The sequence below is a fragment of the Amphiprion ocellaris genome, chromosome 14 (assembly GCF_022539595.1).
Source record: "Amphiprion ocellaris isolate individual 3 ecotype Okinawa chromosome 14, ASM2253959v1, whole genome shotgun sequence".
Taxonomy (NCBI): Eukaryota; Metazoa; Chordata; class Actinopteri; family Pomacentridae; genus Amphiprion; species Amphiprion ocellaris.
Genome location: NC_072779.1, coordinates 18,131,593 through 18,159,406, shown reverse-complemented (window position 1 = coordinate 18,159,406; position 27,814 = coordinate 18,131,593). Strand labels below are relative to the sequence as shown.

General features: G+C 37.8%; 2 protein-coding genes and 1 long non-coding RNA gene across 3 annotated transcripts in view; 1 reads left to right on the top strand and 2 right to left on the bottom strand.

Annotated features, from left to right (window-relative positions):
* The window catches only part of kcnip1b (Kv channel interacting protein 1 b), a 27,142-nt gene extending 16,651 nt beyond the window's left edge, over positions 1 to 10,491 (bottom strand). The window contains exons 1-3 of the mRNA XM_023275422.3: positions 10,349 to 10,491; positions 7,619 to 7,967; positions 6,917 to 7,155 (exon numbers count right to left, since the gene is read on the bottom strand). Of these exons, the coding sequence (XP_023131190.1) occupies positions 6,917 to 7,004 (88 nt within the window). The 5' untranslated portion in view covers positions 7,005 to 7,155; positions 7,619 to 7,967; positions 10,349 to 10,491. The remainder of the gene's footprint in view (positions 1 to 6,916; positions 7,156 to 7,618; positions 7,968 to 10,348) is intronic.
* On the top strand, positions 10,454 to 26,020 carry LOC118470671 (uncharacterized). Its single transcript, XR_004847792.2, has 3 exons — positions 10,454 to 10,589; positions 12,672 to 12,735; positions 25,520 to 26,020. It is a non-coding gene; the product is annotated as an uncharacterized LOC118470671 (long non-coding RNA).
* hrh2b (histamine receptor H2b) lies at positions 15,294 to 27,814 on the bottom strand. The gene is made up of 3 exons (XM_023275419.3): positions 27,648 to 27,814; positions 19,870 to 20,729; positions 15,294 to 19,561 (listed from the first exon to the last, which is right to left on the bottom strand). Exons 2-3 carry the CDS (start codon positions 20,488 to 20,490, stop codon positions 19,085 to 19,087), a joined length of 1,098 nt encoding a protein of 365 aa, XP_023131187.1. The 5' UTR covers positions 20,491 to 20,729; positions 27,648 to 27,814; the 3' UTR covers positions 15,294 to 19,084.

The window sequence follows — 27,814 nt, the reverse complement described above, 5'->3', positions numbered from 1 at the left end:
GTTTGGCTTAGAAATTTTAGAATTAGCAGAATTCAATTAGCAGTACATTTTTAGAAACAAGTAAATGAACCTGGTGGACTGTGAGGGAGCTGCTCATTCTCAGTGGCTCACCTGGAAGCAGTAAGCAGTGAGGGGGCAGGATGATCTAAAGTCTGAGCTGCATGACTATTGGTTTGTTAGTTTAGTAGCACTTGGGTCAAATCCTCATTGGCTTATGAAGCCAATAAGGATTTATAGCTTTTTAACAGCTTGTATTTTACACCTACAAGTTTCTAACACCCACTAAAAACTATAAAAATAGATTTTCATCATGACCAGATGTAATGATACTCTACAAGAGACATCAATGTGTGTCTGAATAACCAATGTGCAAAAACTATAACATTGTGCAGAAATAAGATGAATCTAAGATTTTTATAAAAAGTGATATAACTCGGCATGGATCAACTGACTGTGACAATGGGCACGAGTCATTCACAGTGTGATACCATCATTTAATTTTCCTCCCAGCCACATATTGCTAGTGCTTTTATTAGTTAGGTTCTTTCCTTTAGATTCCACAATTTCATTTAGCAGGCATTTTTATCTAAAACGACGTACATCGGAGAGTAGATACAACATAAGCAAGGATCTAGTCATGAGAAAACAACTTGGATAAGTGCCATAAAACAAGTGCAAGTGTGATAATAGGACCTTGGTGCCTACAGGCAGTGCAGTAGGTAAAAGGAACATTTTATTTTTAAATATTTTTCCTTTGCTTAATAGGCAGCATTGAAGAAAAGCTCTTGCTCAAGATAGTCTATACACTATGTCTATCGTAGTGCTTAATCGGTAAATCATAAATGTTAAAAATGTCGAAATTAGTGTTGGTTAAGTGTGTACTTTGAACATATTTATGTATGCACATTTTCACGCTCATGCAATTTAAAATGATGCATAGATATTTGGGGCCTGAATTCGCTTCAAACTATGGATTATGGGTCATTCTACCTTCTTAGTCCAGTCATTATCTAAGCAACTGATAATTAATTGAAAAAAAAACTCCACATTTGTCAGACAAATTTTCTGTCACATCCGTAAATCGAACATTGCGTTAACAGTAATCAGCTGTCATCTTTTTTTCTTTTTTTTTTTTGAAATTGAGAAACTGTTTTGGGGGAAAAGACAACCTTTTTTCTTGTGCTTCATTAGCGTTTCTCCGATAACATAACAGTTCCAGCTTTTTCTATCAAAGCTGAAAGCATTCTTACAAACAAAGCAATGTGAAACAAGAGTCTAAAGTGCAGCACATTGCGAGGGACCTATGAATAACAGTGAGCGTCAGCTTCAAGCCTGAGGCATATCATCAACCCTGTTTCTCCAACTCTGGCACTCTTAGCTCGCAATGTTTAAAGGTCTGCAGATGAATATACATGCTGGTGAACTTGTAAGTAGAGCATTTTAAAGGTGAACAGCCTGAGTTTCACAGTTCATTTCTCTATGTATGCAAGTGTGTGCAGGCATCATGCATAACAAACCAAACTAGTGGCGTGTTGCAGTCAGGGGGCTCGCATTTTTCAGTCTAAATGCGATGCTTGCGTGTGTGAAGGTGACTGTGTATGCATTTTCTCATGTCTTCTTCCATGCATATCATAGCATGTGCTGTTCCTCTACTGCATCCTGCACCGGTGCTGATGATTATGAGTAAATTGAGCAGAGAGATTTCAATCTCAAACGCAACCACCATCACAGAGGAAGAAAGGCCTCGCGTGCTACAGCCATGTATAGCAAGATCAACACTTGCCATGTGACTTCTAAAATTAAATAAGGATCAGTGACATTTCAAAACATGCATGAAGGTTTTGCAAACATTCTTTAATAAAAATTGTCCTCAGACCCTATTTGCATGGGAATATGCTCAAAATGTACATTTTGCCCAGATAAAATAAACTGTGTATGATCCAAAACTGTTAGCAATAGTCAACACAATTACAGCCTTTAGAGAAAAAAAATCTGAACATAAACCTACAAACTCAAACTATTTACTGTTGTTTTTTTTTACTGCACGGGCTAACAGTGGACAATCACCAAATCCATATCTGTAATTTTCTGATGCTTCAAAATGTTTGTTCACATCAGACGGATTTGCAAACTTTCTGAAAAGACTGGCCTCGATATTAAGTTTATTTGAGTTATAATTTTCTGTGTCTTTCAATCAATGGACTTCTGCAGATTGGTGCTTTCTTCATCCAGATTATGAATCTCCTTGTCATTTTGGCTTACAGTTAATGAGTGTGATTTCTAGAATTCTGTCACACAGATAGCTTTAAAAGCTGAGTTTTAAATGAGTCAAAACTCAGTTTAATTGAGTCTGTATCAGGAGGTTAATATTAATGGATTCTTATACTGTTTCTGCACTGACTTCCATGGTGTGGCACAAGTGTTTGTGTTAGTGCGTTCACCCCTTTGAAATCTGCAGATAAAATATTTGGTGTCCATTAAGAGCCATGGGAAATTGATAAGGTGAAATTCATTTTAAGCCATGCATTTCATCATGCTCTGCTAAAAAATTCTTTTTCTCCGAAATCAGTTTTTTAAAAAAAGAAATTAATGAACTAATATGCCCCATTTTAGACAATTTATAACTGGACGAAGGGCTCTTAATTAACTCTGTGACATTTAATTATGAAACAAAATGAAGACATGGCCTCTGTGCTGCCCAATGCACAGGCATCTTAACCTCAAGTCAGAAAAGGTCAGTGCCACGTGCAGCAAAGCCGCAAAGCACAAAAGAACATTTGGAGAAAAGCAGCAACCATGTGCAGAGGCGCAACGTCAAGGGACTAGATGTTCAATAGAATTCCCACTCCATTTCATCAACTACTCATCCTTTAAGGACGCAGAGAGCAGGATTACTGACAAATAATGGCAGAGAAACCGAGATCTTCTGCACGGCCGTTTGCTGCTCCTCTTTGCTCTTCTAAATTTTGGCATCTGGTTACATTACATCATATTACTTGGTAATGAGTCCAAGCAGTTGAAGATTAGCCCCTTAGTGAATAAGTAGGTCTGGAACTGTTTCAGTTTTTAAACACTATAGATAATGTGGTTGCATTGCATGACCCAGATTGCCAACCTATGCAGCAATGAAGAGGCTGCATTATTTGTGGAAAAACACAGTAGCTGACTAAGCCACCCATTTAAACCACATTGGTTCACTCTCAGCAGGTTTTAATATCTATGTTGTTTGTTATTGTCTGTGTATGGAGTGTCTATATTGTTTGTTGTCTGCATAAACTGAATTGGAAGCAAATCAGTTTTCCCACATGGGGATTAATAAAGCTGTCTAATCTCATCTAATCTTACTGTATTTGATTTCTGCCTTTTCTTTTTTGTAATACAGACACAGAAACTCTCTACTGGAGAACCAGATCACAGGTAACAAGGAACAGGAGTTCACGAGAGACTGGTCATGAAGCTGTTTTGTTACAATTAAGATTTATTTTGTTTTTAAAAATACAATATGTAAAGACATACAGGTATCATACGGTTTGTGTGAATTTGCTGACAGCTCTACCTGATGTGAATGTTGCTCATTTTTTATGCTTGCTTTGTCAGGTTCACTGCTTTGCCCTGTAAGCAATTCATTCCTGACAGCACTTACAAATAATTTAGAGGTAGGTAGTAAGAGAATCCAAATGTTTCTTGATGGCAAGCGGTTGAAAACTGAAAAAAAAATAAGAAACAGAAAACTAAAATTCATGGCTCACACTGAGTGTTTAAATGAAGCACCACCTGCACCTGCACAAATATTTAATATGCCATGCATGTCTGTCGGTTTCATTTTAAATTTATATCCGACCGCAGGTCTGTCTGAAAGTGAGCGTGGAGCCGTGCATTTTATCAGTCGTGACTGACTTGCAGCTGCACTCTGACTCAGCATTTGATTTTTGCTGCTGAGGTGAAAAGTAACTTTGGACTGTAGGATGAGAGAGGTTGTGGAAAGGAGGAGAGCCAGTGCTTTTAGCATGCAGAAGATGAAGAAGACAGGTTTAAATTTTATAGCAACTGATGCCTGCAGGGTGTACGAATGATGCTTACATGATCTCACTATTCAGGTCATGAAGGTGGACAATGATCATTCAGGATGCCCAAGAGAGGTCTAATTGAAGCCCTTAGTTTTAACTTAGAAATAAACCAGAGCACCTTATCTGATTTACCTGCCTCCTGATTTACCTTTGTTGGGATGGAAAATTGTGTGAGGGCATTAGGGCATATGATAAAATATTTTGCGTGCAAGCTAATGGCATTAAAATATGTACCATTGGTAGACCAATGTAGGTGTAAACGCATACAGTATTTCGAGATAAAAACACAAAGCACCAACAATTTTGAAATAAGTTGTGACCTCTTCAGCCTATTTCATGGTTTTCTGCATCTGTGTGCTGTTCATTGCAGACTTTAAACACAAACAGCAGATGTTCCATAAATACTACAATATACATATGAGAGGGTACGTGACAGTCTGCATGCAACCAGTCACATTGCCCCTCGCATCAAACACAGAAAAACGTGCTGAGCTCCTGTGGATTTTCCTGAAAGCTTGTCTGTGACTTTATGTTTTTTACAGGTTATCTACTTACAGATGATTATTCTTGAAGTGGGCTGTACACGCTAGGTGGGCACAGCACAGGATTCCTAGCGAGTGTGGAACTTCCCCGCTGTATTTGGGCCTATAATGGAATATATAGCTACAAATCAAAGCACCTTGCAAGTCAAGCAGCCACAACCTAAATTACAAATGTTTTAATACTAAATGAAATGATAATAAATGAGTGATTTAGCAGCTCCTTACGCAGCTTCTTCTCATAAGAGGCACTTGTTTTGATCAACATTTGTTTTCCTTGTACATGCACAGTTCGCATGCTTGCAGTATACACAGTCCATCTAGTCACAAATTTTGAGCTGCACATAACTAAATGTACATGACACACACTATTGTAGGCATGTGAATAGCATGAATTGGCTTCTTAAATGAAGCAAAGTGTCCTTATGACCGCTCACTAATGATATAGTACTTAGCATCTTGCAGAATGCACTCTTTTCCATTAATCTGATGGCACCTGAACACATTTACTTAGTCTCTGAATAAGGACATGAAGTAGTCACTGTTATGTAAAAGTTGTGATGACAATCTACTAACATTTTTGTATCACATTATCACAAGTGTGAGCTGCATGCAGATTCAATGAGTATTTTCTTTGCAGTGTGTTATTGCTACTATTAAAATGAATGATATTGAATAGTTATTGAGTAGGAAGCTTTTTTGCTAATGTATTATTTTTGTGCATTTTAAAGTAGAGCATTAGTAAAAGTTAATGGGAATGATTTGGTTCTAAAAAGACTTCCCAATTCCCTCCAAAACTGTTTACGCTCACTTGGTGGTTTTTGATTTTTTTCCGAAAAAAAAAGAAAGCATCAATAAAAACTTAAATGACTGATCAGATGTTTCAGTTTCTTTCCCTGTCATTGCCTCTGGGCAGCAGGAAACACGCCCAATAACAGGTGACATGAAAGAATAATTACACCTTGGACAACTGAAAACAGTTCCTGAAAACTTCTATTATTCTGATGTAGATGGCCAAATTTTAGTTTGTTCCTTCTTTGATTGTGTGCTGCAGTTAGTAAACAACTAGTTTTGTTTATGGCTTCTACTACTCTGCGGTTGTTATTGGAAACAAGCCTAATTTGCATTGTTAGCCTTTTTGCGCCATTTCAAAAGTTTGCTGCAAATTTGCATGACAATTATGGGGAAATTAAGCTAATCTTGTCCAGTGCTGACATAGTAGTTTAAAGGCAGGTCTGACTATGCAAAACTAGTTTCTAGCCATCAACAATTCTTGTGCCAATTTAAGGAGCTTACTATTAGTTCAGATCGAGTCTCATGTTAATTAGTAGCTCCTTTTAACCTTGATGTCCTGTCCAATCTAGTGTGTAAAGAAAATTTTGCACATGTACTGTGGCTCTCTCCATCACTGTCATGGACATGTGTAAATGAAGCCAAGAGGAATTTGACATAAAAGGGACCTTTATCGGAATGACTGAATGGTGTCACTTTAACAGACTGATGAAGTCTGCCATGTTACTATCCTATGTCTAACGAGGCTTTGTTGGGAACTGTGAGCAGTTGAATGAGCAAGTGAATTCTTTTCAGGATGTTTCATCTTGAAAAGCCAAAAAGGCAGGAAAGTTCATTAGGTGTAACAGAAATCTTTTTTGACTCCTCTGGTTTGTCTTGACCCTGCCGGTTATGAACCACTGACCCTAAAAACCACAAATCTTCAAACCTTATCTGACTAACCTGAGCTGATGACTCAATATAGCTGCCACAAGCTCAGTACAAATTACAATCCAATGTTACACAAACCCAGTTCAGCAATGCAAATCTTCTGTGATTGGCACCAGAAGCTCCAACAGCTGGCATTCACATTGAGGAATGTGTTACATTCCAGCATCAAACGGCACAACATTTGGGCATCATCCAGCAAGTGGTAATGTTTATATTCTTATGAGCTGAAACCCTTACAGATTTACACTGCACAGCAAAGGCTCAGAGTTTTGCTCAAGAACACAATGACAGGACACATGGCTGTTGATGAATAGGCCACACCATGGCTGCTGTGGGAACTGAATCTTGACCTTGACCACATGGCAGCACCAGCTGGATAAGAATGTGCTTCACTTGATCAAATAATGGGAAAGTGGCGGTGGCATTTGACGCTGATATTGCTTTTCTTACCATGTTATTGGATGCAAACACCATCAGCAGTTTTACTCACTGTAACATACAGTAAGCTACCCATATACACTGTATCTAATCAAGCCCACATGAACAAGTCATCAAATGCGTGAATGCATCAGTAAAAAGCCACAGTACCTTTTGTGAGGGTTCCTGAGACCAATCTCTGCAGGGACTGGATTAACTTGAGCACCCCCTGTCTGCAGCGGCTGGTACAGCCAGCCATCCTGAGGTAGAGGCAGGGGCAGACGGGGCAGGTCTCCTCCGACAGATCTCAAAAAAGGTTTGAGCGTCTACAATACTGGATCCTTATTGGACCGAAGAATCTGCCTCAGTCGTTTCTGTGATGTGACATCATGAAGTCCTTTAAGGGCGTCCTTGTGGAGAACAAATGTAAAAACTGAAATAAATAAGAAGTCACCTGCAAAATTAAGCTTTTGCACAAGTGTTTAAAGACATAAGAACATATTTCACTAATACTCACAATATTCTTTCATGCAGTTACATCTGGGTAAATGTTATCTCACTACCGTTTCATTTTTCATTCAGACAGACATCCTCACATTCCCTACAAAGACGCAATCACACATATGCACTGCAATCAAGTTGTACAGTATTAAACTGGTGCTAGAACCACCAGAAACAACCAAACAGGCAGGAAATGTTGAATGGAAAGAAAATGTCAAACTTTTAAAAAAGCAAAGTTGTGTTCCGCAGACCAAAATGAGGGAGAAGATAAATTATTAAATGGACTCCAAAAGTAGAACGTGAAGAGCCCCATCCCCCTGGAAGTTCTGTTCATCCAAGAAACAACAGAGAACCTCATGTCATTCTTCTCACCTCCTCTGCCTTTTTGTCTGATCAGTCTTTTCTTGCCCTCTTCTTTGTCTTATCTTCTGTCTCGAAGTCTTGTGAGGTGAGCCGTTTCTTCTCCAGTGTGTGTTTCTGAGTGAGGTTTTCCTCTGAACTGCAGTGGGAGCCCTGCGGCTGTGGTCTGTGGAGGAGCGCTACTGTGGTACTCTCAACAGATCTGTGCTGCAGAGAGCGCCAGCAGCCACCACTGTACCCGCCCTCCCCTCTTCTACGCTCCCTCCTCCTGTGTTGCATTTGTGCTTCCTCACTCCTCAGTCTTATTGATGTGCTTTACTCTACCTTAGAGCCAGCACAGTTGCATGATCCTGTAAATAGCCTGGTGAAAAAGAAAGAAGAGGGGAAGTTAAGGTTGATGGGTTATGAGGTAAAACTGGAACCCAGATGGTTGGTTTTTTATCACATTTTTAATGCTCTCTACACGCCAATATAAGTGCCTAATAATAAATGGACACTTTAACTAGCACCTTCTCTGAAATTACACACTATTACCTAACATTACAAAAATATACAACTTTGCAAGAGATCATATCATATCCAGTGAAACAGCAGAAATGTATTTTAAATCAATCTATAAATCTGCATCATGAACCGAAAGTGTCAGGCTGTACTATATTATCTTTCCCAGTTTCATTTGAAAATAGGGTTTCAGTTAATATATTAGAAACACTATTGCTGTGTTCCTATAAGTGTAACTTTTGCTGCTTGTATTTAAGTCGCCATCATAAAGTGTGTAGATGAAAACAAGTAGATGGGGAGTTGAGAAGAGCCTGTATACAGCATCGTTTTTAATGTTTCTCAATATGTAACAAGTTAAATGGTGTGCAACTACATGAAAAATTTCATTAAGGAGTAATTGCAAAATAAGAGAGACTGAAAACACATTGTGGAACACAGTCAATCCTGGAAGTCTACCAGCATCACCTGAATCATCTGTACAGACACAGCTGGAAAGTACACATATAATCCTGAAAGCCCATTTTCTGTCACTCTGGTGATCAGACACCCAACAGAAGTGAGAAGCTATCATTGCTGCAACAGAACAGCACTTTGTGCCAAACGCAGATATAAGCACTTAATCACCCATAAACACTATAGTCTACTGTATCTTAAAATGACTCTAAAACAGGTTATGTAAGGCTGCAATTTGCTTGTGGAGACAGAGCTTTTTGTTTCTCACTCCAGTGAACTGGGGAAATGCTCGGGGAGAGTATGACGCAGTGCTTCCTCTGTCTATTTTTCTCCTCCTCATGCTGTCTTGTCTATATTTAATGTTTATAGATTCTATTTATTTTCCCACAGTCACGGTTGCATTTTGGGAGGTCTTGATGCTACAGCATCCTAAATGTCACACGAAAGAAAGGCAAAATAAATAAAAAAGGACAGCAGGAAGTCCACAGCTTTCGTGACTTTAGGTGGTTGTTCGCACAATCCTGTTTAGATCCCAGGAGAGGAGCACTTTAGTCAAAGAGTGGCATGGTAAAAATAGCAGCACAGTGCTAGCCACACTGTCTAAAAGAGTGTAAGTAGGCTATGTGCAGGATATTAGTGATTACTATTAAATTATAAGGAGAGAAAAGGAACAAAAACTGTGAAAATGGGTGCTTATCGACCCACAGAATGAGTCTGACATTTCAACTGCATTTTGTCAAAACAGGCCTTCACCTAGATACTTTTCAGAGACAGCAATTGTTTGTCTCATTATTGTGAGGGCTGTGAAAAGAAGCAGCACAACTGGATATGTTGCCAACCTAAAGAGGCAGATTATTAGGGACAGAGCAACAAAACACAGGAGACATAATTTAAAGTAAATATGAGGGTTTGCCCACAACAAGAAAATAAAAAAGGAAAGATGAGTATGAACTCAGTTGGGCCAACAAAAGGAAACTAATCTCAACAAAAGTGAATAGTGATGTCAAGTGTAACAGATGTACATGCAGAAAGAGATGTCCTCTGAACGCTTCACATGCAGAAACTAATTAGACACTACACTTGAACAGGTTTCCATAAATGCCTCAGATGCATTCACATGCATCAGTAGACTGCAAAATTAGATTGGCATTCAGCATTAATAACAACATATTTCACACAGAAGTAAAACTAAAATATATTCACAGACAAAACAAATGGCTACCTTATTACCATGTGCAACGTGTACAGTGCAGATCATTGGCATTAGATCTGACAATTTAAGTAATTTTGTGCCGTTACACCTACTCCATACATGTGAAATGAAACTATGCTGGTTCAATGTGTAAATTTGAATCTGATTTAAATAATGTATTATCATTAACCGCATGATTATTTAGCAGATAAACCTAGAAGATAAGATAAGATAAGATAAGATAAAGTTCTTTATTTCTCCCCACTCCAGGGGAAATTTACATTGTTACCCTCCTCCCCTAAAAATAAGACTAGGCCTAATACCTGCTGTATGGCTGGACCATGTATGAGTGCGCAAATTACAGTCATTTTTAAAATTTCATTCAGTTTGGAATACATTTGGAATGACCTGTACTGTTGGTGCTGATTCATTTTGAATTAGAAATTATCAATGGCAAAAATGCAACCGTCATACACACTAGATCAGATAAAAAGGAATAAATAGCTGATCTGTCTGAATGACAGTGAATGGGAACATGTACAATGTCTTTGTTTTGAACTAGAACAACGATTTCCAACTTGAAAAGTCAGCATTACCTCACCATGACGACCACATAATCCAAGATGGCTGCTCGGGACGTCAACAGTAGTCAAAGCTGGATTAGTGAACGGTTTATTCGCACTTGTACTCACACTACTTTTCAAATTCTACTCGTGGACATGTTACGGTTACGGTGTTTGCAAGCGCAAAGTTCAGCGTAATGCGTTGCTATCAAATGGAACTACTGCCCACAGTTGCTACACTGATACCACAGTCACTCTCCTCTCCAGTTTCGAAGTAAGTACAACGTCGCAGTATGCTTTATATATCAGTTAGCCCAACCAGTAAGACACACGCTGTGTGAAAACTAATAACACATCAGTAATGACTAAAGGCTAGACAGGTAGCTTGCTGACAACTTGAAATTAACCACATTCACAAGCAACAAGAGGAAAGTAGCTGAAAACAGTTTAGCCTAGCTACATTACAAACAAGCTAGGAACTTCTTCTAGTACCCCCATCTACACCAGATACTTGGTACAGTCCGGGGCTCAGGTGAAGGTGCCAGTCATTTCCAACAGAGTGGTACCTGAAAGACATGAAAATTATACTGAAGCAAAAGTAGGCAAAGTAAATAAAATAAGCACTGACATTAAATGCGCATGATTAATTCATTGTTTTTGTATGCCAAAAACTAATACTTCTACAATGTTTTGGAGCTTGATTAATTATATAAAAGTTGCCTTATAAACCTAACCATGTAGAGAAAATTCTAAATTAGGATGAAAGTGAGGGTGAGTGGAATGATATTATCCAACACTTGACTGCTGAAGTGGCTGAGGCTTGGTACATACTTTTAGTGTTATCTACCAGTTTTAGTAACATACTTCACACAAACACTTTCATCAAATGACATTAGTTTTGAAAGCATTACTTTGATTTCACAACAGGTTGCCAAACTCTTTTTTGCATTAACACTTATTTTCAGTTGTGAAAATGTTTTGTAGCATCGATAAAATGGTGGTGAAGTGCCTTGATCCTTTACCTTTGTAAACACAACAATTAGAAGTAAAAGTCCTGCTTTCAAAATACTGTTTAGGTAAAAATGCGTCATTATTGTCAAAGTATCCAACGTTAAAGTTCTTACTTTATAGTAAAACATCCTCTGTGACTGATACAGTGCATATGAACTACATTATTAGATTACTAATCATAAAGCTAATTTTCACTACTCTAAGTAGTCAAAATAAGTTCAACCACTGAAATTGGTATTTATAGTTTGTTTTGTTTCTCTCATCTCTCTTTATTTGTGAAAAAAAGAACAAAAAAAATGTCGTCGCTGGGCCAAAACAATTTATTAGATGAAATTAAATGAAAAGTGATGTCACCCTAAAATGGTTGGGAACCACTGGTTTGGCACTTCATTTTATGAGGTAATTAATGTAATGGACGATGAGTATGAAGTAACATAAAATGTAAATGTAAAGTGAAGCACAGATACTGTAAAATTCGCCTAAGAAGTACAGTACTTAAATAAATGTTCTTTCCACCACAGCTTGAAAGCACCTTGAGCCCACACAGTAATTTGCCACCATTCTCATTTGCTTTTTCATCAACGTACTAAGTGTAATCATGTCTGCCCCACAGAGACCATTAGCAGCCATGGCAATGTCAACACACATAGAGGCTAGATAATTCACTGATCTAATTTCTGCATCACTTCTGAGTACTTCTCTCTGTGGCACTGTCAAGTTATTTAACATTTAATATCACGCTGCATATTTAAGCACAATCAACTTGCTAAAACTAATTGTGGATCCAATACTCCACACAAATAGGTGGGTTACAGTCCTAAAACATTTTTACACAGGCATTTAAATCCATCAGAGCATTGCAGCCTTCAAGATAAAAAAAATATATCTCACATTAAACTTCATGAAATCATGTTGGCAACAACATCACTCGAACAGCCAAAAGAGAGTGAAGAGGAAATATTAATAAATAAACTCACAAAAACTAATTTGGCACTTGTTTGAGGAAAATATTGTTGCCATAGTGAAGCAGAAAGAAGAAAGAAGTAGAGGGAGATAAATCGCAAAGAAAAACGCCATGTTGAATGATTTTCACTTGCTCTGCTTTGAAAATGTCTCTTGCATCAATCATGTGCATTATCCCGGTGAGTGAAGCCACAGATTTTCCATTTCCTCGGGGTTTGCTGTTCAATGCTGTCAGTATAAAAACAACCGCTGCTGGGTGCAGGCAGCCGCACAGCTGACCCCTGCTGCAGCACTGCGTTGCCTCCCACACTCAGATGTTAAGCCTTCCAATGCCCCCGCACTGAGCATGCTCACACGAACCTGCTTTTGGATCTCTACACAGGAGTTTAGCAGTCATCTGTACGGGGAACGATGAGAAGTGACAGAAACAGTGGGAAGCCATGGAGGTGAGATATCTGGCATTATAAGGCAAAGTCAACAGCTACACCCACACAAAAAAATACACACAGGCCCACAAACACATACACAGTATACAAGCATGTTCTAATTTGGCGTCTGTTTTTCTATATACACGTCTCAGGTAAATGGATCAGTGTGAAAATTAAACCTGTGTGAAGAACAAGTGAAATTTATTATAACTTCATTATCAGCTCAGCTCTATGAAACACAACAAGCATGTTATTACCCCTGCTGCAGCAAAGCTCATATAGGTGCAATCAAAAAGTGCCGAGGAAGCTGAATACACATAGAAGATCTAATTGCAGTAGAGATAATGGTATGAACATATCTTACAGCCTTTTGGGTAAAAACAAGAAATTTGCAGATTACGCTGAGATCCAAAGTGTGGCTTCACACACTATAAATTACGTGTTTATTGTGAACAATTGGCAAATATCCACAAAATCCCCTCCTGGTGCAGCCTGCAGAAGAAATTTGTTTAATTATCCATGGCAACTGCTGTCCTGTTCAGGTCCACTGGGGACAATTAGGGTGCGTGGCTTAACACACACCAGCCAGCACTCCAATCAAACGCAGAGGCAGTATTTACAAGCTTACAATGCAGGCTTACATGGCTGTGGAGAGAAGGAGTCTTATTTTAAGTTTTGCACCTCACCACCCACCTCACCTCCTACTCAGTTGCATAATGTATGAGGTTATTTAAACACACTTGGGCTTTGGGCACCAATTGGACATGGATGATGTAAAGATTATAAGCTAATTTATGAATTATGGAACGAATTTCAAATATCCTAAATTAATGAGCTCTCTCCTTATTTTCTTTTACCCTATTCTACTTGATCTTTGAACTGAGGAGAGTCAATGTGGACTGAAACACCACCTTATATGCACCTTAATTACATTTAAGAAAAAAAATCTTCAGAGTTTTTTTGTCATTTTTTTCTACTCTCTAATCTCAAAGCTGATTCTCTCTGTCCAGCAACTACATTTCTGAAGGCTTTTGAATTTAATGGATTGAGTGGATTTTAATGAATCATATAGACCTCTTAAACTCTGTTGCCCTCTAACAGTCAGTCCAACACATTATATTGTGTCTTTGAGGATCCTTGCAGAGAGTTCACCAAATTTAGTGCCTCGTCTTGTCCAAGTAATCCATCATTGCTGACAAGATGTTTATGTCCCTTCTCTCCAAGGAGAAAGAATGTTTTGAAACTTCATGTCTGTGGTGTGAAAGCTGGTTTATGCTGCCATCTGGTGGAAATACATTGTTTGGTCAGAACAGGCCAACTCTGTCCTGTAGTCACTCATAAAAGCTGCAGCGTACCCAATGTGTTAGACCACAGATCTAACAGCATATGTTTGTAAAAACAGTGAAAAATGTGCAAGTTTATACTCAACTAGTCAGGCTGCATCTATTCAAATATCCAAATCCTTAGAAAAGGGCCGCAGTTTGATCACTTCCAAATTTACCCACTAGGGGACTCAGACTTGAGGCTTTGGCATTTGTAATTTGGCTAAACATCATTTTATTTAGGAGTATCTTCTTCGTGTCAGTTTTGATGGCATCTCTACTTTAATGACTGCTCAACATGATGCCACAATAAAAATAAAGAATAAGTGAATAACAGAGCCCAGAACCTTTGTCAGTCCTTTGCCTCAACTGTGAACATGCCACTGCTATAGTTTGCCTGTTGGCCTTTTGTTGCACTTGTTCTTCTACCCTGCAGCCAATGCTCTTCCCCTTAACTAAAAAAAAGCATTTTTTTTTTCTGTAAAAGTCCCCTATCTCATATTAGGGAGGCAGTTTTCCACACATCCATGTAAAAAAAAAAAAAACAGCCATAAATGTGTTCTCAGTTCCTAAAAAAAAATTAAATTTTGATAAAATACAGCTTTTAAACAGTGGAGTAATGAATATAAACTGAAGCAATCTAGATTTTGAAACTAGAAAGTCACAACCTTCAAAGCTGGGGTCACAAAAAAGTTGATATTGTAATTCAACAAATTATGAAGATCCAAATGATATCGAGTAAACCTGGGGACCTTGAGCACATGAGGGTCTGGGGCCCTGAGCAGCTGCCTACACTTTGTCCAGTAGATCCACAGACATGACCACATGTAAAATCCCAACATGTCATTTTTTGCACATTGGTTTTTGCACAGATACAAAGCAAATGCGGTTTTCAAACATGAACCTGGCACATAGCATACAGTATGTTTTAACATTGCGATGCTGTTTTTTTCTTTCTGCTCTGCAAATCCATGCTGTAAACACATTGGCTGCAGTAACAAACCTCTCACCATCAGTCCAGCATTGTTTTCCCCACTGTGTAGTACATCTAAAATACTGTGTAAAGATACATTTCTGGAGTTTTCTGCTGAAATGGCAACCCTCAAAAACACAATCCGTCTCTGTTGTTTAACACTGTAAACACGTACCTGGTTCTACCTGAGTGAATTTCCCATGTTCCACTGACACAAATAAATAATTGTTCACTCATAGAACCACACCAAAACAGTAACAATGTAATAATTAATACTGAGATAAAAAAATGCCGCTCTCTGTGCAGCAGGCAGCTCTTTTATTTATCTTTGTGCTCTAGAGATATAACACCGGAAATGATAGTGTGCGAGTAAACAGAGATAACCACAATGAAAATGAAAGACTGAACATCTGAGATTACAGAAGATATCTCTCTATCAGGCCTTACATGAATAATTAGACAAGCACAATATTGGATTAGTACACTTCTGAGCCAGCAATACAGTTTCATGAAGCACACGATGACGCACACTGCATGGCACCATTGAAGGTCTGTCAGTTCCTTAATTCAGTAGAAACATCATTATAAAAGACATTTTGAATCCATTATGTTTACCAACAGTTACTGGAAAATCTCATGTGGCTTCATTATCTTTGTTTTGTCCTTTTGATCTGAAGGTTAAGTCACAGCACACTATTTATCATCAAACATTTACAGACGCACAAAGCCCAGACTGATCAGGTTAAAACAGATATAGCCAGCTAATAAATGGGACTTGCCATATAGAATACATTGTAGTCAAGAACTAGCACATCTTAATAAATGTTTGCATTAATTACTTATATGTAATAATGTATCTATGATGCTTGATATGAAATAATTAAATGCAAATACATTTGCAACCTTGAAGACAGAGATCAGTAATATAATGTATTTAGTTTTTGGCAACCAAATAATTATGTTTTAAGCAATAATTTATTAGGTTTTTAAAAATAATTTAAAAATAAGAAATGTTCATTCTCGTGCAATATCACATAAATGTCAAATGATTTGACACTGGTTCCCCTTAGAGTATTCACAATAATTCTGAGTTTAGCAGCAGGGTATTTGCTCTTAAAACTAACATTGTGAACATATTTGCTATAATAAAGCATCAGGCCCAACAGCAGGAACACAGTGCAAAAATCAGTACATCTGTCATTACTGAGACTTAAATCTTTTAGGTTTCAAATATTTTGTATGTCCGCCTTTATTTTTGAAGGGAGACTTGGCTTGGAAGATAGAGTTATTCCTCAGAGACTATTTTTTCAGCTGCTCTTTACTGTAGGGGTTGTGTTGCTCTGGCTTTCTCTTCAAAATACCCCAAAGATGTTGTGTTGGAATCAAGTCAGACAACATATTTGGCTAAACCATAGTTTTTAGTTTTTTTTTAGGAACTCTTGTGTGATTTTTGGCTGTGTGCTTTGAAATATCCCTCTTGGGCCAAGTTACTATACTCTGGGAGTCTTTTTATCAGCCAGTGTTTTGGTATATGCACAGGTGCCGTCTTTAAATATCATCTTCCCAACACCTTTTGCACTCGTGCAGTCCCATATAACACTTCCACCTCTGTGCTTCACTGTGGTAACTATTCCTTCACTGTGGTAGTCCTCACCAGGTTCACCCGAATCATGCTGAACCATGTTTGTTTAAATTTATCTTAGTCTTATCTGACCAAAGAATGTGCTCCCGACATTCATTAATCTTCTATTTATGATTTTTTGAAAAGTTTATACTGTATAGCAAGCAAATGTGTTCAAACACTGTAAAACTACTTTACAATATTTATATCATACACTGTCCTATACAATGTCTACCTCCATTTTTTATTAAAGTGTGAAGCATTTTTATTAAAGTGTGAAAACCATCTGTTTTTCAGAGCTAGATTATGCAAGTAGTGCACTGTCTGTGGTGTCATTTTAGGAGGACAACCACTAATACTCTTATTGTATGGATATGGACCCAGTAGACCATTAGCCCATGGCTTAGCATGAAGACTAAAGCCAAGGAAAACAGCTAGGTTAAATTACCAATGGTAAAATCTTTACAGTTTGCAAAATATGTAGTAGAAACAGAAATGAAAAGCCCGTTTATAATGGTGTAACTCTTAGCAATTGCCTTCACTTTGTAGAGTCTCGGTGTTGTGGAGATGTTGCTTGGCACCCAGAGAAGACTCCAGGAAATCACTTTTCCTGCTGAGATTTGATTTTTAACTGTACAGTAGCTACTGCAACATGTAAACAGCCATTTCTCTTAGTTCAGTTTTCATGTCTGCTCAAAGTCAGAGTTGGTGCATTTAAATAAACTAAGAAGAGCCCCATCTGATGGATTCCAGCTAGTTTTCACAGAGGCAGCTGTTTAACCTCCATGTGGCTGCACATGCACCACTCAAACTCTGACACTCTCATGCTGTGCTTGGACATGTTTGGCAGCAGTATCAGAACTTAAACTCATCCTCCTCAGGTCGGAAAACCCTAGAATGCTGGATTAATGCTACCTTAAAAACTGTCCAGCAACTCACTTTACCACTTCTAACACCTCTGCAATCAGACATGAATTACAATTAACAACTTTATTTATGTTTAATACAGTGGCTATGTTGCTATATCAGGTGTTGGCATGATCAGTTCTAGTTTCTGACCTTATTTTTGTGACGAAATGATCTTATGTCTTTTCCTCAGTGTCCTCCTTTCTACAAGGTTGAGGCAAAGGATATCATTACCTTTCTTTAGCTCAACAGACATGAATATTTAATTAGAATCACAGAAAGAGTTTGCCTTGTTACTGACAGTTTTAAAACAATTTTCATCTATGCAATACCACTGATGGTCCTCCTAAGCCATTCCAAGAAACAACCTGACACATCACCAGTGCAATATTCAATCTATAGTACAATATCTACAATGCATTGTGTGCATATTTGCAAAACTTAAGCAAAGAGTGAATGTCTCATTGGTATGGAATTTTACAATGATAAGTCATATTGGATTACATAGGTTTAGAAAGTCACTAATAAAAATACAACTAAGGAATAAAAATCCCAAAATAAATATATTTCTTAAATACATAACATTTAAATGTCACTGTTCTATCTATTTTAAACATATGAATATATATATATATATTTTTTTTTTAAATTACCTGTCAGTGATCTTTAATTCCAATTTTTCATCTCAAAGTTATTTTTGACAATTTGTGAAGCAGACTGCAATTACATTCCTCGTCGTTTCTCATCATTGTCTTACAACATACATAAAGGCAGCAAAATTGAAATTATATTTTAACAAGTTAGTCTTCACTTTGTTTTTCTTTTTACTTAATGCAATGCAGAGCATGTCCACTTGAAAAAGTCTTTAAAAATTGTGAAAACTCTGAGAATCAGCTTCACAGATTTAATCATTGCAACCATTCTTCATCATAGTTTAACCCTTAATTTAAAAAGGATGTGTAGTTCAGTTGCAGTTCATCTGTTGACGCATCCAGGAAGTCCTTTAGGTTGTCCTGCTTGGGTCAAGTCAAAAGTGCACATATTGTACATCATATCAACTTGCTGGTCACTTATTCACTTCCACTGCCAGAACTGAAGGAAGAGAAAATAAACAATTTGCAAACTTTTAACCACCTGTGTCTCCATGCAGCTTTCTGTAAAACTTACTGAGTCATCTATTCAGTCCTGGCAGCTCTACTCCATTCCATTGAAGCACACTGTTTTCTGCTTTTTCACAAGTGTCCAATAGACAGAAAGCCCAACACTGCAAACTTCCCTGAGTGTAAAATTTGATTTAATCACCAAACTGACCAGACCCGATTAATTAGGCACTTAAACAGTGGATTTGTACACGAACAAAAAAAGTTATGTAACATTTATTGTATTGTGCCTTGAATTGTATGATCTTTGGCACTTCACACTAAACATTTAACTGATACTGTAAATTGTTAGCTAATCTGGTACTGTGAGCAGCCAAGCGAATTTGCAATTCTAATATTTTACTGCTACACTACAGTCTGTCAGTGCAACAGGACCCACAGCATTTCATCTTGGCTCACTAGGAAAACCATTTCCCTCAAGTAAAGTGATGCTCTTGTCCTCAGTTTCTTTATCAACTGTGTCAATATGTTTCTTAGACTGTTGGGAGACCTTTTTGCCATTAGTGAAGGTTAATCGTTTATGCACAGATGCACGAGTAAACTGCAGTTTTCTGCAAGACGACCCTCGGCAGCGAAGCAGCTCTCCATAGGCCTTGCGGAAATCCCTGTTGAAGGCTGGATACAGGATGGGATTAAGGGCTGAGTTGAAATAACCCATCCACAGGACTATTGAGTGAAGGGTGTTTGGGGGGTTCGTCTTTTCTTTTATGCCCTTGCAGGTGAGGAAGGTGAAGTAGGGAAACCAGCAGATGACAAAAGCGCCCAGTACAGCTGCCAGGGTCACTGTAGCTTTGTGCTCTCGGGTTATGGCTGCAGTCGCTGTACGTGCAGATGATGGGGTGGTAGCACGAATACGCCGGGCCTGAAAAGATTGGTTAAAAGAAGGAAAGGGAGCCAGAGGACACAGAAAAGGAGATCTTAGGATTCAGCTCGCTTACTGACTTAATAATACAAGATGTACCCTGCCTAGTCATAATGTAATACAAGATGTACCCTTACAAGACAACGTGACTTTGGATGGATCACATTTGAATGACCCTTGGATGTGTGTGTTTCTGCTAATTTCCAAAATAGTAACCTAAGACAGTTGCACAAAGTAATTTAAGCCTTAAGGTATGACCTCATATAAGCCACAGCATCACATTTTACATAATCATAAGAAACACTGACCTGTTCTCGGGCCACTCTGAATATGCAAAGATACATTCCACACATAAGCATCAGAGGAAGGTAAAATGAGCCAAAGGTATAAATAAGAACATAGTTGTTATTCCATTCAAACTGGCAGTAGCGTCCCTCCTTGTCCTCATCCCCTATGCCCCAGTCCGAATGCTGCACTCTGTAGTCTGCTGTGTTCCAGCCCAGGTGGATGGGCACAAAGGACACAGCTACTGACAAGGTCCAGATGGCGGTGATGGCCAGGGTCACCCGTAGTGGGGTAACTCTCCGGGAGTGGCTAAGGGGAGCTGAAATAGCCAGGTATCGGTCCACACTGATTGCCAATAGGGTAAGGATGGAGGCTGTACACAGCATGACATCCACTGAGATATAGATGTTACACAGGGCTCCTCCGAGGGGCCATTTCCCACTGCGCAGCTCCACAGTGGCAGACAGGGGCATCACCAACAGGCCTAGCAGGAGATCTGTCACTGCCAGCGACACAACAAAGCAGTTTGCAATGCGCCACAATCGACGGCTGAGCCCGACGGCTAAACACACCAGCACGTTACCGCCAATGGTCAGAATGATGAAGAACACTAAGACCAGCCAGCGGAGAGCTGTGGAGATCATGATGCCCTCCTCCTGAGGCGCTGGGAAACAGTGCTGCTGCTGCTATCTCAGTAGAAACTGTTCAAAAGGACACATCCACGTATCTTCAAACTTTCCCAGCTATTGCTACAAATTCACTTTCCTCTCAGGCAATCCTTTCCATGGTGCCTTATTCAAAGGTAATCAGGTTCAGTAGGAGATTAGCAAGTGGAAAGCACTTTTCCACAGTGCCACTGCCACAGCCTCTGAGGTGCGCATCCCTGGTTAAGAATGAGAACAGCAGTGATTACTTTAAAGTTCAAATTTCTTCATATAAATGACATTTTATTACTTGCATACTTTAAAAGTATGTTTATCTGTTGGACATTTAATGAAATATTTTAACTGCAGCTGTGAGTTAATGGTCATATTACCAAAAAAGAGTCATTGAGGAAATGACTGACAGAAAAAAACTATGTACAAGGCTTAAGAACATAGTTTTCTGTTATAGGGTACCCTGCTACTTTCCTCACTCACTCCTCCCCTCTTGCTGCAGCTTGAGCACACCAGCTCCCTACAACTCTTCTCAAACACTGAAACTACGTTATGCTCCAGAAGAGCAAGGAATAATGTTGTAGTAATTCAGCCAGGCATGTACTACTAGAAACTGATGAAGAATAAGGAAACAGAAAGTCTCCATCTGACAGGATTGGTTCTCTAGGTTTGTTGTGTATAAAACCCTGGCGATCTGTGTTTTTGAGATTGTCATATAAAGGGTAAACCTTTTAAACATTTAATAGCTAGACTGAATATATATTGCACATATCTGTAGTCTTATTCATTTTAGATAAAAAGAACATTTCAGATATCTGCAATGTCATTCTTACAGGGACAAATTCCTGTGTATAGTGTTTCTCATTAAAGATATCTATAATTTAGCCGCAGATATCTGCAAGTCACATTGGAGATATGTGCAGCTGAATCGTGGCTAGTTGTAATTCCAATTTCAGATATCTACAGTACAATTCTGACAAGTCATAATTCTACTTTACAATATCTATGAATCCCCTTGGTTCAGGATATCTACATCCCAGAAAAAGGACAGGTCAAAATGATATTGCAGACGTCTCAAACTGGTATTCTGCCTAGTCATAATGTAATATATCTTCAATTAGAGTTTTGACCAGACGAGGTGGGGACAGCTTGCTTTTCGGACACAATATGGTGCTGCAGCCATAATATGGAAGATGGAAAACCATTGCACAGTCACGTCAGAGCAACTTGAGGCCAAAGTTGCAGTAAATTTCCACCAGAAGTCTTTAAAAATGAAGCTCTCACTTACTCACTTACTGATAAGCACTTTTTGTTTTATGGCATGCTCTGAAGATCTTATCCCCTCAGCGACTATCACTGCTTCTGCTAACACTGTTCAGATGCTTTGCTGGACTAATATCCAGTGGGAAGCCTCTCACAAGCATTGTCATATGCAACAAATTGGACTAGTCATAATGACATTTAAAGTATCTGCAACTAATAGTCTGACCAGTCAAAACTAATAACTAACTACTTAAAAAATGATGCTGATGTCTGCACTTTCAATTCCAGATAGTCAAATGCAGCTATTAAATGTTAAAACGACTCATAGTCATTGTTAGTTTCAAGGTTGAAATACTTTGCCACGGTGCTTATTTTGCTAATGATGTATCTTCAAGCATATTAAAAACACCACATGGACATGACAGCAAGGTAAAAACCTTGATTGTTATTGAAGGGGACCTTTGAAATTAATCCCTTTTTCTGTTTTAATTTATTTACAGTTTAAAGTTTATACTCTTTGTATGAAAAAAAATCATGCAAACCAGCCTTTCTTTATGGGGGTAATGGATTAAATGACATGTGATGACCTGTACAATGCCTTTGACTCTCTACTCTAAGCTCTTTAGTTGTTGGATTAAAACAGGGATGATCATTGAGATAATTTCCTATATCCTATCCCAATCAGTAATTGCACAGATGTCTAAGCTGATTGTAATGAAACGTAATTTAACAGACTGTAAATATCCTTCTCAATATACATTCAGTGGCCAAAATTAAAAATATCTCAGCCACATTCATGCAGCTGGCTTATGGGTGGTGTCATGTAGCGTACATCTCAGGTTCCTGTAATCTAATCTCATCTTCACGAATCACACCAGTTTGATAAAGTCACATTCACTGGTGCATAAATACATTCATCTGCATCCATACCAGAAATTTCAAAAACACAGTTAGCCTTGTAGAGGTACACTGAAAAATATACTAAAAAAATAAATAAATAAAGTCAAAACTCAAGAGCACAATACGCCACCATTTAGATTCAGGTCACCTTCAGTATCACACTACACTCTTATGTACATATGATCTTCATAAAGTGGCCATCCACCCACAAGTTAAACACACAGTATCAACTTCCTCAATCCTGTTGCACTGTTCTTGTACTTTCAGCTGTTTGTCACTTTGATATAGTATAAAACATATAATCCTTTTCCTTTGCTTATTGTACTTATACCTCTATCCATTGTAACGCTTAAGAAGGTTATGCTCATCCTGCAATATCTCTCGCAGACAATTTTATTGTATGTAAATTTTGCTGAAAGTATACATTTTACAAATTAAACAGCAATCTTCTTAATGGAATTTGGCAATAATTGGTCTAGATACATATATCTATGAAATAAGAACTAGACCTGGATGATCTACGACACTGCCAAGATAAAGAGAATGAGCCTTCGCATACGTTTATAATGAGGTAAGGGAGCTGGTCCCTAGAGATGAGATTATTTACTAGAGAGGGGAAGCGTAGGCTGCGCTATAATAGCACTATCAGGGTGATGCAAGGCAAGATCTTAGAAACTAAACATTCTGTCCCAGTCTAAGGAGTCACATAAACAAATCTAAGCTCTTTAAGAAGTGGATGATTTGACAGAAGAAAAACAATGCTGCGTATCTGACCACATATCCTGCTTTTAAAATAGATTAGAAGACTTTTTTTTTTTTTTTTGCTGTTAAAGGCAGACTTCACTGAGGTCTTTAAACCTCATTTTGCCTCATGAAAGCTGAAAATAAATACTATAGATATCAGCTTTCACGATATAAACTGTGATCAAATGGGATCAACAGAGTTGTTCTTTTTTTTCACTAATGTGCTCAAAACCCCAACCATCCTGTTGTGCAGAAGCTGAGCAAATACTGATGAATGTAACTCATGCATAGCTTTTAAAACATTAAACAAGCAATACACTTTCCAGTAACAGCTAATTTAATTTGATGACGACAACCTAATATTTACTTTCATTTTCCATTTGTTCCCCCGCATCACCCACAAGCTTTAAATGCATTTAAAACTGAAATTAGACACATGATAATGGGCACAGATATATAATGCTGGGTTTCAAGTGTTTTATAAGCAAGTAATGTTCAACCTGTTGTGACCAGTGTAGCTGCCCAGAGCTGGTCTTTGACAGTTATATGTACTGTGTATCTTTTAGTGCTATTTTAGTTTACTATCTTATCACAGTACGGCTATTTAAAGTTCTATAAAGGCAAATGCTCCTATTAAGCTTTGATGATTTGAAAGCAGAGTGGGCTTTTAGAACAGCAGACTGATACTGTTAATGGTACTATAATTAAGAGGCTACATTGTCTGAAAAAGGTCATGCGGTTATGATTCATTATTATGACACTAAATGCACTGGGTCTGGTCAATGAGGCCAGCATGGATGTGCTGAAAACAGCAGTTCCTCAAATGTCCACTTGATTCCCATAGACCCCAATATTAAAATATCCAACTTATATTAGAAATAAATATGTTTACTGTACTATACTATGCAATACTATGCTATGCAATGACTATACTATGCAATAATATGTTATGCTATGCTATACTATGCTATGCTATACTATACTATTACTGTGTTATCCTATGATAGACTATACTTTACTATGTTAAACTATACTATACTTTGCTATACTATACTATGCAATACTATACTATACTATGTTATGTTTTACTATTACTATACTATGCTATACGATACTGTACTACACTATGCTATACTATTGCTATGCTATGCTGTGCTATGCTGTGGTATGCTATACTATACTATACTATACTATACTATACTATACTATACTATACTATACTATACTATACTATACTATACTATACTATACTATACTATACTATACTATACTATACTATACTGTACTATACTATACTATACTATACTATAACCACTAACTGAGCTTGTGTTATCTACAATAATTTAAAACAAATTATTAAATCATGGCTATACCCATATAACCAACTTTGACCTATCTGGCCTCCTTGTGGAAGAGAGGAATGAAGGACATAAAGTTTTGGCAAACTTCTACAATCTCATATGTAGGATGTAAATCTTGTGTGGCTGCTTTATAGTTACTGTATGTCCCTCTGGACTGGCCCTTTAACTGACCTGAACTTAATTAACACAGTTACACAAGCAATGTGCTATGATTCGCACACCTCCAACTTTATGACACATGCTAAACAAAACAAACTGCTCATTTATGTTTAGTTTGAGAGCACCTATGTCAAATTTATTCTCACTGCAAAAGCAGAAAAACCCGACGGACGTAATGTGTTTCTGCAGGAAGCTCTTTATCATGTTTTCTAATTGTGTTCAGGGTTTTCCCAGTAGAGTATAATTTAAGTTGTGAAGACATATGTGCTAATAGGAAGTGATGACACTGACAATGATAAGAGCAGCGGGTTGGAGGAAATTATCGAGGTGTTTAAACAAGAATTTCTATAATGATGACCTTAATAATGTGTGATAAAAGGACAATAGATAAACTGATATTACACAATTAAGCACATTTTAGTGCTACTTTTCACAGATAGATGTGCAAGTTAAATGATGATGTAATCCTTTAAATACACAGAAATATGCACTAAAATATTTGATGAAGGTCATTTTTGTTGACTGCAAGTTTTTTGGCTGAAGCATTGGACTTATAGTAACACTGACCATTTTTGCCTTTTGCCTCTCAGGTGCCATACAGGCTACAAACAGCACTCAGGGGTGAATAGGGATGTCAGTTTTTCAGGTAATACTTTTGTTAAACTTCTTCTAAAAAGATGCTACAGTTGAACATAATAATGTTATAAATGATCACATATTTGTAAGAAAAGTTGTAATATTTCCGGCCAAAGCTGAACTTCTTTTTTTTTTTGTATATTTCAGACTTGTTATTTAATGGACTGACTTAAATGTTTACATAGTAATTTACTCACTAATAGTTCCCTAATGAGGATTTTACCTTTTTTTCCCCCATGCTGTAAGTTAATAATTCAAAGGAGGCTGTGTTTCACCTGGACCTTGCCTTTCAGGGAATCCAAGGTTTTAATGTTTCTCAATAGATTTCCCTCAGGGATACACAGTTCTTGTTTCCATGGCAACCTCATTTGTTCAGCACTGACCAAGTTTAGATCGAGCTGTGTCCCCGGTCATCTGGCCACCTTCATTTAGTTCCATAAGAACAGTACCTTAGCAGTTATAGGCCATAAAGAGTCAGAGACGATTTTAATACAAAACTCTAATAAAAGCCATTGATGTTTGGCTCCACTGTCAGTTTGTTAGGTGACTTGTCACAAAAAAAGGGAGCAGATGAAACATGACACTATAGTACCATGAGTGACCTAAGATCATGTTACACTTCATTGTATTATTTATTTGCTTCACTTACAGTGGACTAGAAGTGGAAAAAAATGTTCTTATCAGAAAAAAAATCTAAAAAACAAGTAATAAAAAAAACTGAAAAAAGGAAAAAATTGTGTGCTGTATCTGCTGCATGTATATATACACAGATATTGCACTGAAGGCCAAGTGTAAACTTTGGCCACATGCATGACTATACACTACATATCAACTTGAATAAGTAATAGTTGATCCTACAGCAATGCACAGCATAGATCAGTGCTTATTTTATTACTTATTGATGCCAATTGAGAATTATAGATTGTGCAGCTACACACTGATTGGCTTGACATTACAAAGTATCTTTATCTTCTGAGATAACCTGATAACCTGAGCATAAAAATTCCCAGGCTCATAGTACAAATTAAGAAGGTAGTTGAGTCAACAGTAAGCGATAACAATGTGGCAAAACATCCGGGCTAGAAAGCCAGACGGTGGGCCGACATTAGGAATCAATAATTGAACATGTGAAAAGTGAAACCACTAGGAGCGGTAAGGTGAATCATTTGGTAACGTGACATTTAAGGAGGCGTTACATAATAATGTGTTCAGTGTCTTTGTGTTCTTGCTTCACGTTTTTGAACTGAGCTCCTTGCAGTGTTTTTTTTTTTTTTTTTTTTCTCTCTGCTTCATTAGTTTATCCGGACTATGTTGATTCCATTAGGCAGATCTCTAACATCTTTTCAGGGACACTTAATTGCTTTGCTGCTCATTGGAAAAACTCCCACATGATTACTGTAATTTTGACTGCTATCATGTTATTTATATTATTCAAATCTGAACTGATGTCAGAAGTCAGGAACAAAATAAAGTTTAATTCCTGGTGAAACAGTTTACTTTTGACTTTTGAGCTCAATTCAAATTAATGCTGGATTTAATTTGGACTACATCTGCTAACATATCGCTATAAGAATATTTATCATAACTGCACTTAAAACAACGTGACATACAAAAAAGCCCTGTATGCTGCTTTTGTAACATTTGATAGGATTAAAATGACCTAACCGGATAATCCAGTATTACTAACCACCCACATCCAACACAATTACACATGCAACACAATCCCAGTTAAATTACAAATGAGCTCAAATTTACCACACAAAGGCTTCTGACAAGTTTGTGCAAAAGCATATAACTTGCCTTCAGAGAGTGAACAATTTGCATTAAGGCTAGGAACAGCTGCTCTATACTGTTAGTGCTTAATCAACACTGAACCAACCACCTACATGTCAGCTAACATCCTGTGAATGTGTAACCAAAGAAAACAAGACGTAAATGAATCACAAAACACTTACATACATCTATATGTCTTCATTAAAGCTTATTGGAAGAATCTTTATCTTTCACAATGGGAATTTGTGTATGTAATGTTCCTGCTTACCTTCAACAACAAAAGATGTTGACAAAACCGTGTTGACTCACCTCACATGGCTTGTCCTAAATGTCCGTCAGATCGTGTCCTTCTTTCCAGAACATGAACATTCTCCTCTGATTCCTTGATCCTGCCTTAGTGTAAACTTACTTTTCTCTCTCTCTCCCTTCTGCTCTCTCTCCTCTCTCCCCCTCCGCCTCTGTTCTCATAGACCTGT

Bases quoted from the DNA above. Each gene is read 5' to 3' on its own strand.
- hrh2b (XM_023275419.3), bottom strand. From the start codon at position 20,490: ATGATCTCCACAGCTCTCCGCTGGCTGGTCTTAGTGTTCTTCATCATT. The intron at 19,562-19,869 runs GTCAGTGTTTCT...CAATCTTTTCAG, and splicing joins TCAGAGTGGCCCGAGAACAG to GCCCGGCGTATTCGTGCTAC.